General features: G+C 41.3%; 1 protein-coding gene across 1 annotated transcript in view; it reads right to left on the bottom strand.

Moving 5' to 3' along the window:
- ST6GALNAC5 (ST6 N-acetylgalactosaminide alpha-2,6-sialyltransferase 5) overlaps positions 1 to 14,770 on the bottom strand; it is a 155,265-nt gene extending 140,495 nt beyond the window's left edge. The window contains exons 1-2 of the mRNA XM_081818659.1: positions 14,496 to 14,770; positions 13,455 to 13,676 (exon numbers count right to left, since the gene is read on the bottom strand). Of these exons, the coding sequence (XP_081674785.1) occupies positions 13,455 to 13,676; positions 14,496 to 14,510 (237 nt within the window). The 5' untranslated portion in view covers positions 14,511 to 14,770. The remainder of the gene's footprint in view (positions 1 to 13,454; positions 13,677 to 14,495) is intronic.
- Positions 14,771 to 15,340: the final 570 nt, after the last annotated feature.

Raw genomic sequence — 15,340 nt, 5'->3', positions numbered from 1 at the left:
TCTGATGAGAGAGTTGTTGCTCTTCTTTTCTTCGATCTCCTGTTGAGTTTGTAGGTGTTCAGAATGGTTTGATCCCTATCCAGCTGAATTCCTGAGAGGAGACGAAATCCAGGTCTCCTACTCCTCCGCCATCTTGCTCCGCTGGGCGGTTAGGCTTATTTTAAAGCAGTAGTTCTTAGTTGGGAGGGCCTCCAGGAGTCTGGCAGAAGCAAATGCAAGCTTTCTTTGGAGGAACACATTTTCAACATAAGTCACTAAGGATTTCTGCATACACAGTCCAGATGAACATGGAGTCATGATAAACATATATACCCACACACCACACAAACATAAGCAAAACAAACAAACAAATAAGTAAATAAATAAGTTCCTTTGAATAAAATCAGAACAAAAATTGCTTAGACCCCTAATGATTTAAGATATTGGAGTTATCAGATACAGAAATGAAATGAATGTAAGAAAGAATACACTATGAAAAAAGACCAGGCAGATTTGGGGGGAAAAAAATCTAGAAATGACTTGGGAAAAAATCCTTGGTGGATGCATTAAGTAACAGATTAAACACAGAAGAATACAGAATTAGCAAACCGAAAAATCAGAAGAAATTATTCAGAATGCACCACAGTGAGACAAGTAAATAACACATAATGAAGAGACAGAATAAAGAGGAGACAATATATTTAAGGAAATAATGGTTTAGATTGCCTAAAATGTAATGACAATTAGCCTGATGACAAAGAGCTCAATATCAACTCTGAGAGGGAAAGAAACCACAGGAATTAGGTCTTCAAAATATTGCAAGCGAAAATAATTGATGATCTGGAATTGTATTCTCTTTCAAGGATGTGGACAAAATAAAGATATTTTCAGATTAACTAAAACTGCATTTACCGCCAACAGATCTTCATCAGCCAAACTTCTAAAATATTTATTGCAAAAAGGATAATGGAAATCTAAGTTACAAGAAGAAATGATGCAAAGAAACTGGTAATATGTAGGTAAATCTATATAAACATTGACTAAACCAAAAACAATAATAATGCTGGGGCGCCTGGGTGGCACAGTCAGTTGAGCATCCAACTCTTGGTTTCGGCTCAGGTTGTGATCTCAGGGTTGTGAGATCAAGCCCGGGGTCAGGTTCTGTGCTCAGCGCAGAGTCTGCTTGAGATTCTTTCCCCCTCTCCCTGCCCCTCCTGCTTGTGCTCTCTCTCTCTCTCCAATAAATGAATAAATCTTGAAAAACAGTAATAATGTTAATATCCAATTTGGTAGACTTTAAAAAGAACTAAACTACTTCAATAAAATGGTATGTAAGATTAGTGTTTAAGTTAACCAGGGTTCAAATATTCTAAGGTCTTTGAATTGTCTGGAAATAGGATAAAGATATTAAGACTTTGGTAAGTATGCATGTTAAAATTTCAAGAATGACATTAAGAAAATAAATATCAAGAGTATAATTTCCAAATCAGTATAAGTTAAAAAATGGAATAAGAGGATAAGGTGGGGACAGGGACAAACCCCTTCTTGCCCCCCAATTCCAATCCAGGGGAAGGGGAAAAGAAGAGGGAGAATAAAGCATAGAAAAAGAGACAAATACAAAGCCAATGTTCGAGATAAAAAAAAATCAATAATATATAGCAAAAATCACAGTAAATGTAAATGAACTAAACTTAAATCTGAAAAGACAGTGATTTTAAGTTTAGATTAAAAAATAAATTCTAGTTATATGCTATTCATATAGGACATACATAGTATTATTCTTAACATCAGATGAATGGGGCCTCTGATCTGTGCCCTGTGTTTTAGAGTTTTGCTACTCAAAATGTGGTTCCTGGACCAATAGCAGCAGCATCACAGGGTGCCTGTTAGAAGTGCAGATTCTCAGGTCCCAAATCAGACTTAAAGATTCAGAATCTGGATTTTAATAAGACCCTCAACCGATTCATATGCACATTAATGTTTGAGATGCATTGCTTAAAGGACACAGCATATCACAAACAATGCACAAATTATATTAAAACCCACACGGGCACCTCTGTCATTCTGTCATAGCATTATCCATAATCATAAACACCCAGTCTGTATTTAACACCATTCAGGCCCCAGAAAAAGTGCTTCTTCACATTTTTTACCGTCTTTGAAACAAAAGGTCACTATTTTCAAATGCCATTTGTGGGTTGTACTGCTGCTAAGATGGAGTTGGTTACTGCTTCAGTTTGTATATAGGGGAAGGAGAGTAAAATAAGAATTTGAGGTCTGATAAAATATAACTATGAAAAGAAACTTCGTAGGGAGGGGAGAAGCTGAAAAATAAATAGAAAGTCTTCAAGGAGATAGTCTGTTTACATTTTTAAAAATTGGAGATAATGTGAGTGGGTAGACTTCTACTGAACATTACCCACATAAAATTCTCAAGCATGATATTACACACATTTTATTTAATGAAGATTTAATTTTGGTCAAACCAATAACATGATCAAGAGAATGATTCTGATCAAATCCGTAACTACAATAGGTCAAATAAACCTTTGAATTTGAAAATCTTATCTAAATGAAGACATAATTACTGATGAAAACAATTAGGATGTCTGTGGGCCTCTATCTGTACTCTTGCCTCAGGCTCTGAAAATATTGTGGGCAGGTCTGGATATACATAAAATGTAAGTATACAGAAAGATTGAAAATTTTAGGATGGGAAAAAGATATAAAAGGCAAACACTAACCAAAAGAAATTGTAATGGCTATTTTAATATCAGCAAATGGAAACAAAATAGACAAAAAAAATCACATGCAGTTTTTAAAAAACCATATAGCAGGCTCATATTTAGGTTTAAAAAAAACAGAGAATGCAATGCAAACAATTGGCAGAAGTAAACCAAAATTATATTGTTATTTATACCAAAGTGTTAGGAATATGGAAACATTTCTCCTTTCCTTCTATTTTTCAAAATGTTTACATTATTTTTAGATAAAGAAATATAATTAATGAAATTAATGTATTTTCCTCTATTTTTGTTTCTTTCTTTCTTTCTTTCTTTGTTTATTTATTTATTTATAGGTGGGAACATCTAGAAGTAAGGTCTGCACAAGTGTGCAGTGATGGGAACTGGAAACTCAGGTATTTCCACGGGGATGGAAAAAGAGAGAAAAAGAGAGAAAAAAGAGGGAAGGACTTCAAAAAATGAATGAGAATGCCAGTGTTCATTGCAGGGTTATTCCCAATGGCCAATAGGTGAAAATAATCCAAGTGTCCATCAAAAGATAAATGGATAAACATATTGTAGTATATCCATACAACAGAATATTATTCAACCATAAAAAGGAACAAAGTTCTTTTTGTTGTTGTTGCTGTTTCAAGTTTTTAAGTTCTAATTAGTTAACATATAGTGTAATATTAGTTTCAAGAGAATTTAGTGATTCATCACTTACATATAACACCCAGTGCTCATCACAAGTGCCCTCCTTAATACCCATCACCTATTTAACCCATGCCCCCATGCCCCTCCCCTCCAGCAACTGTCAGTTTGTTCTCTATAGCTAATAGTCTTTTATGGTTTGCCTCCCTCTGTTTTTTATTTTAAAGATTTACTTATTTATTTGAGAGAGAGAGAGAGAGAGCACAAGCAGAGAAGTAAGCTCCTTGTTGAGCAGGGAGCCTGATGTGGGACTCAGTCCCAGGATCCCAGGATCATGACCTGAGCTGAAGGCAGATGCTTAACCGACTGAGCCACCCAGGCATCCCTGTCTCTCTGTTTTTTATTTCTTCCTTCCCCTATATTCATCTGTTTTGTTTCTTAAATTCTATGTATGAATGAAATCATATAGTATTTGTCTTTCTCTGACTGACTTGTTTCACTTAGCATAATACACTCTAGCTCCATCCACACCATTGCAAATGGCAAGATTTCATTCTTTTTATGGCTGAGTAATATTCCATTATATACATATACACACCACATTTTCTTTATCTATTCATCAGTTGATGGACATTTGGGTTCTTTCCATAATTTGGCTATTTTTTTTTAAGATTTTTATTTTTAAGTAATCTCTACACCCAACATGGGGCTCAAACTTACAACCCCAAGATCAAGAGTTACATGCTCTACCAACTGAATTTGGTAATTTGGCTTTTGTTAATAATGCTGCTATAAACATCAGCCTGCATGTGCCCCTTTGAATCTGTATTTTTGTATCCTTTGGGTAAATACCTACTAATGCAATTGCTGGGTTGTTGGCTAGTTCTATTTTTAACTTTTTGAGGAACCTCCATACTGTTTTCCAGAGTGGCTGCACCAGCTTGCATTCCCACCAACAGTGTAAGAGCGTTCCCCTTTCTCTGCATCATCGCCAACATGTGCTGTTTCCTGTGTTGTTAATTTTAGCCATTCTGACAGATGTGAGGTGGTATCTCATTGTGGTTTTGATTTATATTAAAAGGAAAAAAGTTCTGATGCATGCAATGATGTGGGTGAACTTTGGAACATTATTCTAAATGAAATAAGCCAGACATAAAATGACAAATATTCAATTATTCCACTTCCATGAAATATCTAGAATTTGCCTAAATTCTTAAAGACAGAAAAGAGAATAGACATTACCAGGGCCCGGAGGGAGGGAAAATGGGGAGTTATTGCTTAACGGTTACTGAATTTGTTCGGGGTTATGAAAAATTTTGGAAATAGGTAGTGTTGTTGGCTGGCTACACCATGAATGTAGTTAACGCCACTGAATCCTACACTTATAAATGGTTAAAATATCAAATTTTATGTTATATAGATGTCACCACAATAAAAATGTTTTAAAAAATGGATGGGAAGGATTCAGCGATACCTCAATCTAGAAGATAAAGGAGACAACTCGGGCAAAAAAACCAACTCCTGGTTTGATAAAGAGCTTGTTGACAAAGATCTCATGTTCTCAGACTTGAGAAGCCACCAACCAAGATATATAAAATATATCTCCTGCCAGCTGGCCGTCAGAGTAGAGGCAGGCCCTGATGTCTCTAATGACAGAATTATTCTACCTATGGACTGGAAGAATAACAGGAGAGCTGAGATTATGCCAAAATGAAGAAATAACAGCTAGCACATATTTGAAAAATGTAAGAAATAAAGAGTAGCTCAGAGACATCGTTGAGTTAAAAAAAAAAACAGACAAGAAGAACAGTCATAGAATTCAGTAAGTTGGTTAAAATAAGATAAGGGAATTAAGATGTTTAATAAAACTAGAAGATGAAAAATACAGAAAAACTTGCTAATTAAGAAGGTGATAATTACAATTACTTGTGCTGTAAAATTTCTTTTTAGGAAAGACAGTTATGTCCAAGTAAACCTGTACTGTATATGGACAAGGAATTAGATTTGTACTATACATGGACAGAGAACCAAATCAGAGAGTGAAGCCCAGAAAATAAAGGCAAACTTGAGATATGTATCTGGACAGGAACCACCAAGTGACCATGAAGACAGCCATCATCTCTAACCCTGTCCTGGGAGCCTGTATGAGTTTGCCACAGGTTATGCCCCTGAAATAGCTACTGATAGGTTGAAAGGAATTTAGAGAAAAGTGACCAGAAGGATTAAGAAACTACCAGGAATGATTCATAAAACTTAAAAATTCTGGAACACATTTTGTAGCTGAGCAAACAGGCGGGAGATCAAAGGTGGGGAAGGAGGCATCGCCACAATTTAAAAGTGCTTTAGGGTTGTAAACAACGGGGAAAGAACGGAGATGTTAAGCTAGTAGAGGGATGTATATACTTTCAAGATTAATAAGTGGAGAATTTAGCACAATTATCAAGACATATTTCCTGACTATTCCAATTCTAATTGGAATATACCTTGGTTTGAAGCTATTAAACAAGGTAAGGATCTAACAGATGGCTCGTGCCCTCCTTTATACCACTTACAGACACTGTAAGTCTGTGGGAAAGGAAGGAGGAAATCACCCTCTACCTCATACTTATAAGAGATCTATACCTGGTAAGATTTATCATGCAACAACTTGACAAGGTTATTCTAGAAGCAAGTCTCTCCCGAGTAGAACTGTTACATAAGAGTCTCTCTCTGGCAGCACATTTACCCCACACCCCAGTGGCTGTGCTGCAGATGGAAACTTTAATTCCTGGTGTGGCCAAGCGTGCATTATGGAGTCTCCACAAACGGCTTGCTTTGGCCTTAACCACAGCACCATTGTTTTGCTCAAGTCAGTGTGTGGTATTAAGATACACAGTGAGGGGGGCGCCTGGGTGGCTCAGATGGTTGAGCGTCTGCCTTCGGCTCAGGTCATGATCCCAGGGTCCTGGGATCGAGTCCCGCATCGGGCTCTCTGCTCCTTGGGAGCCTGCTTCTCCCTCTGCCTCTCTCTCTGTCTCTCATGAATAAATAAATAAAAATCTTTAAAAAAAAAAAAAGATACACAGTGAGGTTCAAAATTAGACAACGTTGGAGTGCCATCTGGGGTCACCCTCCAACTCTCTTTGCTAACTCCTGAGAGGCAATCTTGAACCACTAACCTGCTGTTTGAGAGCTGCATCCAGACTGTTTGCACTGACATGGAGGGGTAGGCAACCACACAAACATTAGGCGGGCAGAAACTTAGGGTCTCTTCCTCCTCTGGCCACCAGCATCATTCACTCAGATCACAGCAAGAGTCTGCTAACTGGCCCTCTTCCCCTCTCCCAGAACTGCTCTGACCTGTGCCACGCTGAAGCCATGGTAATCCACCGGAAGACACACCTGACTGGAGTCACTCTTACAATTTATCCCTTAAAGACTTCCTCAAAATTTTTAGGATAAAATCTAACCTCCATAGCATGTAAATATTGATATCCAAATCTGCACTGTAATTTCATGTCTTTTTATCTGCCTCTCAAAAGATTTGAGTTTCATGGAGTCAGGGATCACAGCTATTTGGTGTTGCCTCCTGGGTCTTGAACACAGTGTCAAGTATATGGTAGGTACACAATATTATTTGATAAATAAAATAATTAATGAATTTACTTTAACTCTTCCTCTGCCACAGATTAGCTCAGGCCTAGATGTTACATGACTTGCCAAAGACCTTGCAACAAGTTAAAAGCTTGGGTATGTTCCCCTGCCTCCCATGATACCATGCTGTCCTCAAACATGGGCATTCAACACCCGGACTACCACTCTGAAGGGTCAGCAGATGCCGCTCTGTATTTAAAGGGGAACCAAAAATTAAAGATACATATGTCACATATGTGAAGTCCTTCTGCCCCTACTTATCACTTCTGTCTATTCCTGTGATTAGTAAGTCTATTAGCCACACTTATTCAAATCTCTTCCTATTATATACAGTTACAACAGGATGCTGCTTCATCCAACATTCAACAAAGATTTATTGAGTTTTGACATATATGAGATACAGTTTTAGGGTCTGGAGATACCACAATGGATTAAGTTATGTTCCTTGGCTTCAAAAAGGCACAATCTAGTCAGGGAGACAAGCATGTGGACAAATAACCACAATACTGTGTGATTAGAGGCATACAAGATACAGAGGATATTTTAACACTTACCAACATATAGTAATTATAGTATTTCCTCTACTGTGACTTTCCTGTGGTCAGGACTAGCTCCTTCCTATCATTCCCTCCCCTGTGTTTAACATATCATAGGTACTCAGTCAATAAGTGGCTGACTGACAAATGCAAGGCTGGCATAAAAGAATGTGGGATCTACTCTGCACAGAGGTTACACGGGGGAAGACTCTGGAAAGGAAACACTTGAGCTGGATCCTAATGAATGATTAGTTCTCTACCTGGCAGATAAAAGGAGAAAGCGCATTCCATGATGGAGGAAAAGCAGGGAAGCATGAGACAGCAAGATGTATTCCCTGGGTGTGTGGAGCTTAGGCAGAAGGGAAGTGAGGTTGGAGAACTAGACCAGACAGTCCCTATCAGGCCTGTGAGCCTTCCTGTGGAGTCTGAACTTGATCCTCTCCGTAATGGGAAGCTATTGGAGGCATGCAAGGAACACGAGCAGATCTGTAAATTAGAAATGCAATAATGCAGTTCAGTCAATGGAGAAGTCCCATATGTGCAGTTAATTTCCAGAATATGCTTTCTTATTTAAAAAATGGCATAACTCTGCATTTCAGTCTGCCAGAGAGTTCTCAGACTCTGTGAGGCTCCCAGGAACACTAGTTCAAAATCAAGCACTCAGTTATTCAGACAAAACAGAACTGCTTGATTTATTATTCAGTACTTGCTTTATTATTTAACCTTTCTTGCTTCTTTGTCTTTTCTCTCCGATTAGATCAAAGATTCTTTGATGGTAGGCACTATGTTCTTCCTCCAGAATACCCAATTTTGCAACTATTAGGCCTTCAATGAATATTTACTTAGGGCTATGAGTAGTTCAAAAATCCAGAAACAAATTAGCTACAGAACTACACATTATGATGATTAAAAACATTTCAAATGATGATTCTCAAACTTTAATGTGCACAAGAGTTGTAAGGGAAGTCTGTTAAAATGTAAACTCCTAAATCTCATTCCAAAAGACTCTTGTTTTAAATCATTTCTTCATCTTCCTTCCATTATTATTACTAGTAGTGTAGTAGTAGTAAACCAAATTAGGAAAGATGAGACATACCAGGGCCTTGGGACTGCATTGTGGTTTATTATAGAGAAAGGACTTTGCATAAGGTGAGGTAACTTTGTCCCTCTCCACAATCTCCTCTCCTTTCTTCTTTCCTTCAATAAATACTTGCTGTGTGCTCATTAAGTGTCAAGTATTATTCTAGGGCCTGGAGTTAGACTGGCCAACAAGATGTACAAATACTTTGCTATCACAGCACTTAGATTCTACTTGGCGGGGAAGACAAACAATAGAAAAGACACCTTTAAGATTCATTCAGATATTGTTAACTAGTACAAGGAAAATAAAACAGGCTAATATGATAGAGCATGACTGTTAAGGAGAGAGCTATTTAACAAAGAGTGTGGTCCAGAAGAAGATGACATGTGATCTGAGGACTGAATGACCAGAAGGAGCTAACCATATACAAAATCTTGGGCAAGAGTTTTCCAGGGAGAGGGGACAGCAAGTGCAAAGGTCCTGAGGCACAATGAGTTTTCAAGGATGAGCAAAGAGGACAGAATGCCCAGAAATGGAGAGGGAGCCAGCTCAGACTCATTTACCAGGTGTGGTCTGGACTTTGGCATGGGGGTATCTTGGCATTACTCCTTGGAAAGCTGGAGAAACACTCCTGGCTCTCAGAATTAAGGTTATGTATTATAACAAATATTATATGAACATTTCTCCTGTTAAAAGCAACCACATTATTGCAACTCCTCACCCATGAAAAATAGTTCATTTTATAATTCCTTTTGGTTGACGATTTGTGATAACAGGGTCTTATCACCATTGGCAGATTACATTTTGTTAGTACCTGAGCACTGAAAATTAGCTCACTTTGATTTTGAGATCCGAGTTATCTATTGTTGACTGGCTGCCTCAAATATTATAAAATGGGGTCTAATAAATTGTGCAAACTTATATTTGAGAGTTTATATACTTTTTAAAAGGAAGAATACTTATGCCATAATTCCAAAGTAAGTTATATGGCATGCACCTTTTTTTCTGGTTTTGAATTATTTTTCAACTCTCGCATTGACTTGTCCTATCACTTCAACTGGACATCTGTGAATTAATAGCAAACATACTGTTACCTCCAAGCAGTTCTGTTTTGTCTGAATAACCGAGTGCTTAAGGAAGGAAAGAACCAAGGACAAGCATGTTATTAGTATGTGTAAAATCCACTCCTGGGAGCTACTACTGAAGCAAGGAGATAGCAGCTCAGCTTCAGACCCCATTGATCACTGCTCTTTCATAAGCCATCTCAGAAAAGGGCAGCCCAGGTGACAAGTGGGCCTCCTGTGATAAGGGCTCCTGTCCACTGGAAATGGCAATCGGCTCATAGTTTCATTTCACAGGGTCCACCAGATGGCAAATGACTTTATCTGCCCAGACCAGATCCAGGCTGGAAACAGAATACACTCCATGCCGCCTTCCACTCTGCTGGGAGAAATGGAGCTTTTCTCCGAAGGTTGCTTGATTCAGTGTTTGTGCCTGTGTGTGTGAGTGGGTGTGTGTGTGTGTACGCGCGCGTGCATGCACGTGCACCCACGTGCTTTAGTTTGGTTATACACTATGCTGTAGTTCTAAATACAGAAGGTTTCCAAAGCCATGAAAATTGACTTCTTTTCTTGTTGTCTGGCTGATCTGGTTAGAAATCAGTAGCTCCAAAACTGGGGACCAGAACAGTAATGGCAGGATAGAGATACAGTACCTGCAGTGACAGACATGAGCAAGATTGAAATGAGTTGGTGAAACGTTTGTGGGAAAAGGTCTGGGGAAAAGGGTTGGAAATGAAGCGAAAGAATCTTTCTAACAGAAAATGAAATGTCTTCATTATCACAAGAAACTCCAAGTAGCCTTCACTCAGTCACACTGGAATTACAATTTCAGCTCACATCGTTTGTGAACAAGGAAGTAGAGAATATGACCATGGAAAGTGATATTTTAAGCTTCAACACACATTACTCATCACCGGCTTGACTTGCAGCATGTCTTTCAACAAAAGCACATAGTGATTTAATCTCAACAGTAATTTAGTCTGCAGCCGTATGAGACAAGACAATCATTGCAGACAGGCTGTAATTTGAGAAATTCAGGTGCTGGGGATTAGCACCACCTGTTGAATTTAATCTTAGAGTTATAATGTTAATACCATCATGTAACTGAACATAAACACTACATATTTATCAGACTTTGGGACCTCCAGCAATGGAGATGTGAACATTTTCCTATATAGTATCTGTAACTCTCTCCAGATTCTGTAAATCAATGGCAAATAAAAAGTCTCTTGGAATTCTGATTCAGTATGCAGTAGCATACGGCTTGGTGGTCATCACATCCAGCACATCCTATAATTTTTCTAAGGCCTGATATGAGAGTGAAAAAAAAAAAGCAATCAAGGTATCATCTAACAACATAGTAAGTGTAGAAAATCCTGATTTCTTACCCTCCCCTGGGTTAATCTGGAAAAAAAAAAATCCTAGCAATATTCTAACAAATTTCCACCTCTGCCTAAGCAAGACTATAGGAAGATCTTAAGTAAACCTAAGTAAATAGCAACTTTTGGAGAGGACATGAACACTACATGTACCTCCCTATAGCCATCAGAAATGAAACTTCACCCAATTTCTAGCCAGGTAAATAATAGCAGTAAAATGATGACACTTTGAGTAGAAGTTTACATGTGGTTCAGTGGGACAATTGGGATAATGCCTACAGAAGAGACATAGATTTTAAGATTTGCATTTGTTCTTTTGCTTGGGGTGGGGTAAACTCTGTTGAATCCTTGGAGTATGGAATTTGATGACACGTTGGTTTTCTTTGAAAAAATTCCACTGGTATTCATTAGATGCAAAGACCTTCCTGGTCGCATTTATAATTCTCTAAGAATTCCAAGGACTTTCACACGTTTATCATCCATATAACACTTCACAGTTTATAAAACCCTTTACTATAGATTATCGTGATTTCTCATATTGAGTTTCAACATTCCTTTCAAAAAGGGGCTGTTTTTCATTTTAATGAATAGTACTCTGATACACTGAAAATGGAATCCAATATATTTGTGTGAATAAACACTATTTTTGAAAACAAACACGAGGGCATCATATTTTGTCTTATGCTATCAATATTCTCAGCTGTGGTCCATCCAGCAGAACACAGGAAGGAAAGTATTGGGAATACCATTCCAAAGGCAGATCAAAGCTTCCAGCAAATTTACCTTTTGACACCCCATTAATCAAAGCTTCACAAGTGCTATACAGCCATCTCCACTAAACACCACCATGAAAATCCACCAAGTTCAATATATTCATCCTATACCAGTTACACACAAACACCACATCCATCCACTCAGAAGCCGATGTCTAAACTTTTCTAGAACTCCAGCCCTTATAGGTTGCTTGCACAAAGAGTAATCGATCAACATCTTAAAGAAGAAAGTGAAGCTGTTATTGAAAAACTGATGACCCTCTCTACTTTTGATTTCAAGATTCTACCAGGAGCCCCCTCTGCACTCCCCAAATCACTTCCTGAAGAAATCCCTTCCTTTTTTCTGCTTCCCCAAATTTTCCCCAGTGCAAAGTCTACCTTTTCAGAGAGAATTTCCTTAAACCTTCCAGGGCAGTGATGTTTCTCATTTCTGTACCCTAACAGTACTGTTTTATACCTAGCATTTCTTATACATTATACCTATTGGCCTATCTATCCATCCATCCACATTTCATGGTATGTTGTTTTTTTTCCCCACAAGCATTCAAGGATCCCTAGCAGCTGGGTCCTGCCTTAAATTTTTACCCTCCAAAATCCTTTCTGCAATATGCATTGCACAAATGAGTGGAAATATTTTGATTGCCACTTAAAAAGAAGTTTGACTTTTTCATGAACGGTAAGACCCATCTTTTCAGCAAAAGGACCACCAGCTAAATAATACTTTGGTTCACAAGCATAAAATCTAGTAATGTAAAATGCGGAATAGCTGGGTGGTTTCAAGAAATCCTCTAACCTTTATAGAGCAGATACAGAGTGGAATTGTGTTTTAATAAAAACGTATTAGCAGCTTCAAATAATGGGGAATATATTCAAACTGTATTAAAAGATCTTTTCAGAATCAGGAAACTTGATTAGAATTCTCCCAGAGGCTTCGCACACTGAAACCGGAGATTTATTATTTGGGGGAAAGGAGGCTCAATTAAAAAAAAGATCATCTTATTAATTATTAGACAAGCCATGCAACGGCTTCCCGGAAGGCAGAGGAAAACAGGCCCTCAACGATGAGTTACAAGCCAGTGAAAGCTGAGTTTGTGCCTCCAGCCTTCCGCGCCTGTCTGGGACCGCTCCCCAAGGCTGTGGTAATTCTGCCCAGAGCAATCCGAAGCGCCGAGATCAGAGGGGAATCTTCGAGCAGCGGCCGCGGACTGGCTGCTACTCACCCTCCAGTTCCCGGCGGGGCAATGCTCCGGCCGTTACTCGCGCCATCCCGGCTCTCCTCCCACCAGGGCGCGACTGGGCGGCCAAACCAGACGCTTCAGGCACCCAGCACCCACCCGCGGCTGCAATTCTGGGGACCAGAAGGTTCTACTTCCAGGGTCGGTTCCTGTTAGGAAATGGGGCTTTGGGTCCACTCGTCTCACCCCTATTCCCCGAAAAACTTTACCTCCGACTCCAAACGGGAATTCATAGCAAGAAGGAACTATCCCACCCCACCCCACCCCAGTGGGTCCGCTCCCCCTTCCAGCCTCCGAATGGCACCTACTCACGGCGCCTCCCAGCCCCGGGAAAGGGGCAGGCTCAGGTGTGCGGGATCCCCAGGCTGGGTGGCGTGCGCGCTGGCAAGCGAGCTGTCACCTTGTGGTCCCTCACGCCGAGGTATCCGTCCAGCGGCTGCGGTCCCGCGGGGGTCCGGGACCTCGAGGGGGGGCTGCTCTCCGCCGACGGCTGCGCGCTGCCGGTCGCCGCTGCCTGCTGCTGCTGCGGGGGCCGCTCCTTCTGGCCGCCGAGGCTGCTGTACACGAGCAACAAGCTGGTGCACATGGTGGTGAGCGCTAAACACACAGCCAGACCATGGCGCTGCGGGCGGGCGGGAGAGAGCAGAGGAGAGTCGCTGAGAGCCAACCCCGGAGGAGCGCGCCGGCGGGGACACGCGCGAGACGGTGAGACGCGCGGGGGAGGTCCGAGGCTGGAGGGAGGTGGCCCGCGTCCTAGTCCCCCGCGCGCAGCCGGGGCAGGGGAGGCACCGTCCCCGCGCGTACGGCAGGCGATGCCCCGGAGCGTAGCTGCTCTCGGCCCACGCCACCTCCCAGATCTCTCGGCAGAGGGCAGGTGGTGCGCGGCGCCCGGCTACGCGAGGGAAAGCGCGCCGGCGGCGAGGGCAGAGGTGGGCTCGTACTTTGAGGAGAGGCCTCCCTCCCCCAGCTCGGCTGCTGGAACCTCTAGCCCTTGCACCCGGCCCTTTCTGGACCCGCGGGGCTCTACCTCGGCGATTCTTGCAAGTTTGAAATCCGACAAGAAAACCAAGAAAGTCTGCAAAGATCCCCCCTTCCCCGCCCCTCTTAGTTTTTTGCCAGGCTGTTGCTTTTGGGCACCCCCCATCCCCCGAGCCACGCGCCCACCCCTCCACCGCTTCTCCAGCTCTCCGTGGGTCCCCAGACCTCTCGCCTGAGATCCAGAAGCCGAGGCAACCCGAGTTCCCAGCCCGGCTCTGGGATTCCCAGCCAGGCAGAACCAGAGAACCGGAAGGGGACACGGAGCAGGTGGAAAGTTGTCCCTTTGTAACAGGCGACCTCGCGGCGCAGGGTTCGGCGCCTCTGGAGCTTTCCGGTGCACCCCGGGGACGCTGCGTCTGGGGGTCTCCGCCTCTGCCCAGAGGAGTTGCCACAAATGACTCACCATCAGGGTCTTCATTTTGGGCACCTCTTTTGTGAGGAATCCTCAGGCACACGCGTCCGGAGCCACTTTTTCTTGGAAGGTTTCCATGGTGGGTGATGCGGGGCAGGCGGCTCTGATTTTCGCCCGGCCCCTGGCGGCGGCTGAGTGGGTAGGAGAGCCGCGGGACCCAGGAAGCGCGGCTGTTGCAGAGATTAGAGACAGAATTAAAACTGAACCGGACCCTCGTAGTCTCTCAGTGATCTACACAACTGCCGCCTGCCGCCGCCTGCTGGGTCCTAAAGACCTCTGCATCCCCCCCTTCCCACCCCCAAATAATAATCTTTTCAGCCTAGTGGAATTTCTGGGGCGAGAGAGTTAACCGTGCTAGTGGTACCCACCTATTGGTCCGAGGGCTTATTTATCTTTTATGAAGTCATCAAGTAATAAGGAAGGAGAACCCAATCGGATTCAGAACATCATAGCCATTTGAAAATCTGCAAACTAAATTCTGTTTTGTAATTTTGATAAAAACAAGTCAACTGCCCAAATGTCAGTGGCCCTATTTATAGTTTTTGCATTTATGTTCATAGCATGGGGAAATCTGTCAGGAAATAATTTTTCCAAAAAATTATTTCAGTTGTCCGATTGTAGGCTTTCTGATATTCCCCTTTATTTTACTTTTTAAATCCAGTTACTCTCATGCAACCTTTATATCTAAATCTTCATCTAAATTATTTAATTCATTTACTTGTTTTAAATATTACAATTTATATTTCTCACAGAACTTTGAGGTTTCTAGCATTCATCTAAATGATTTTAAAGTGTTAGATACATTCCGCACATCAATGCCACATGATTAACTGGAC

This window comes from Leptonychotes weddellii, chromosome 4 (assembly GCF_054177405.1).
Source record: "Leptonychotes weddellii isolate Sample4059 chromosome 4, ASM5417740v2, whole genome shotgun sequence".
In the NCBI taxonomy this organism is placed as follows: domain Eukaryota; kingdom Metazoa; phylum Chordata; class Mammalia; order Carnivora; family Phocidae; genus Leptonychotes; species Leptonychotes weddellii.
This window is presented reverse-complemented; position numbering and strand designations above follow the sequence as displayed.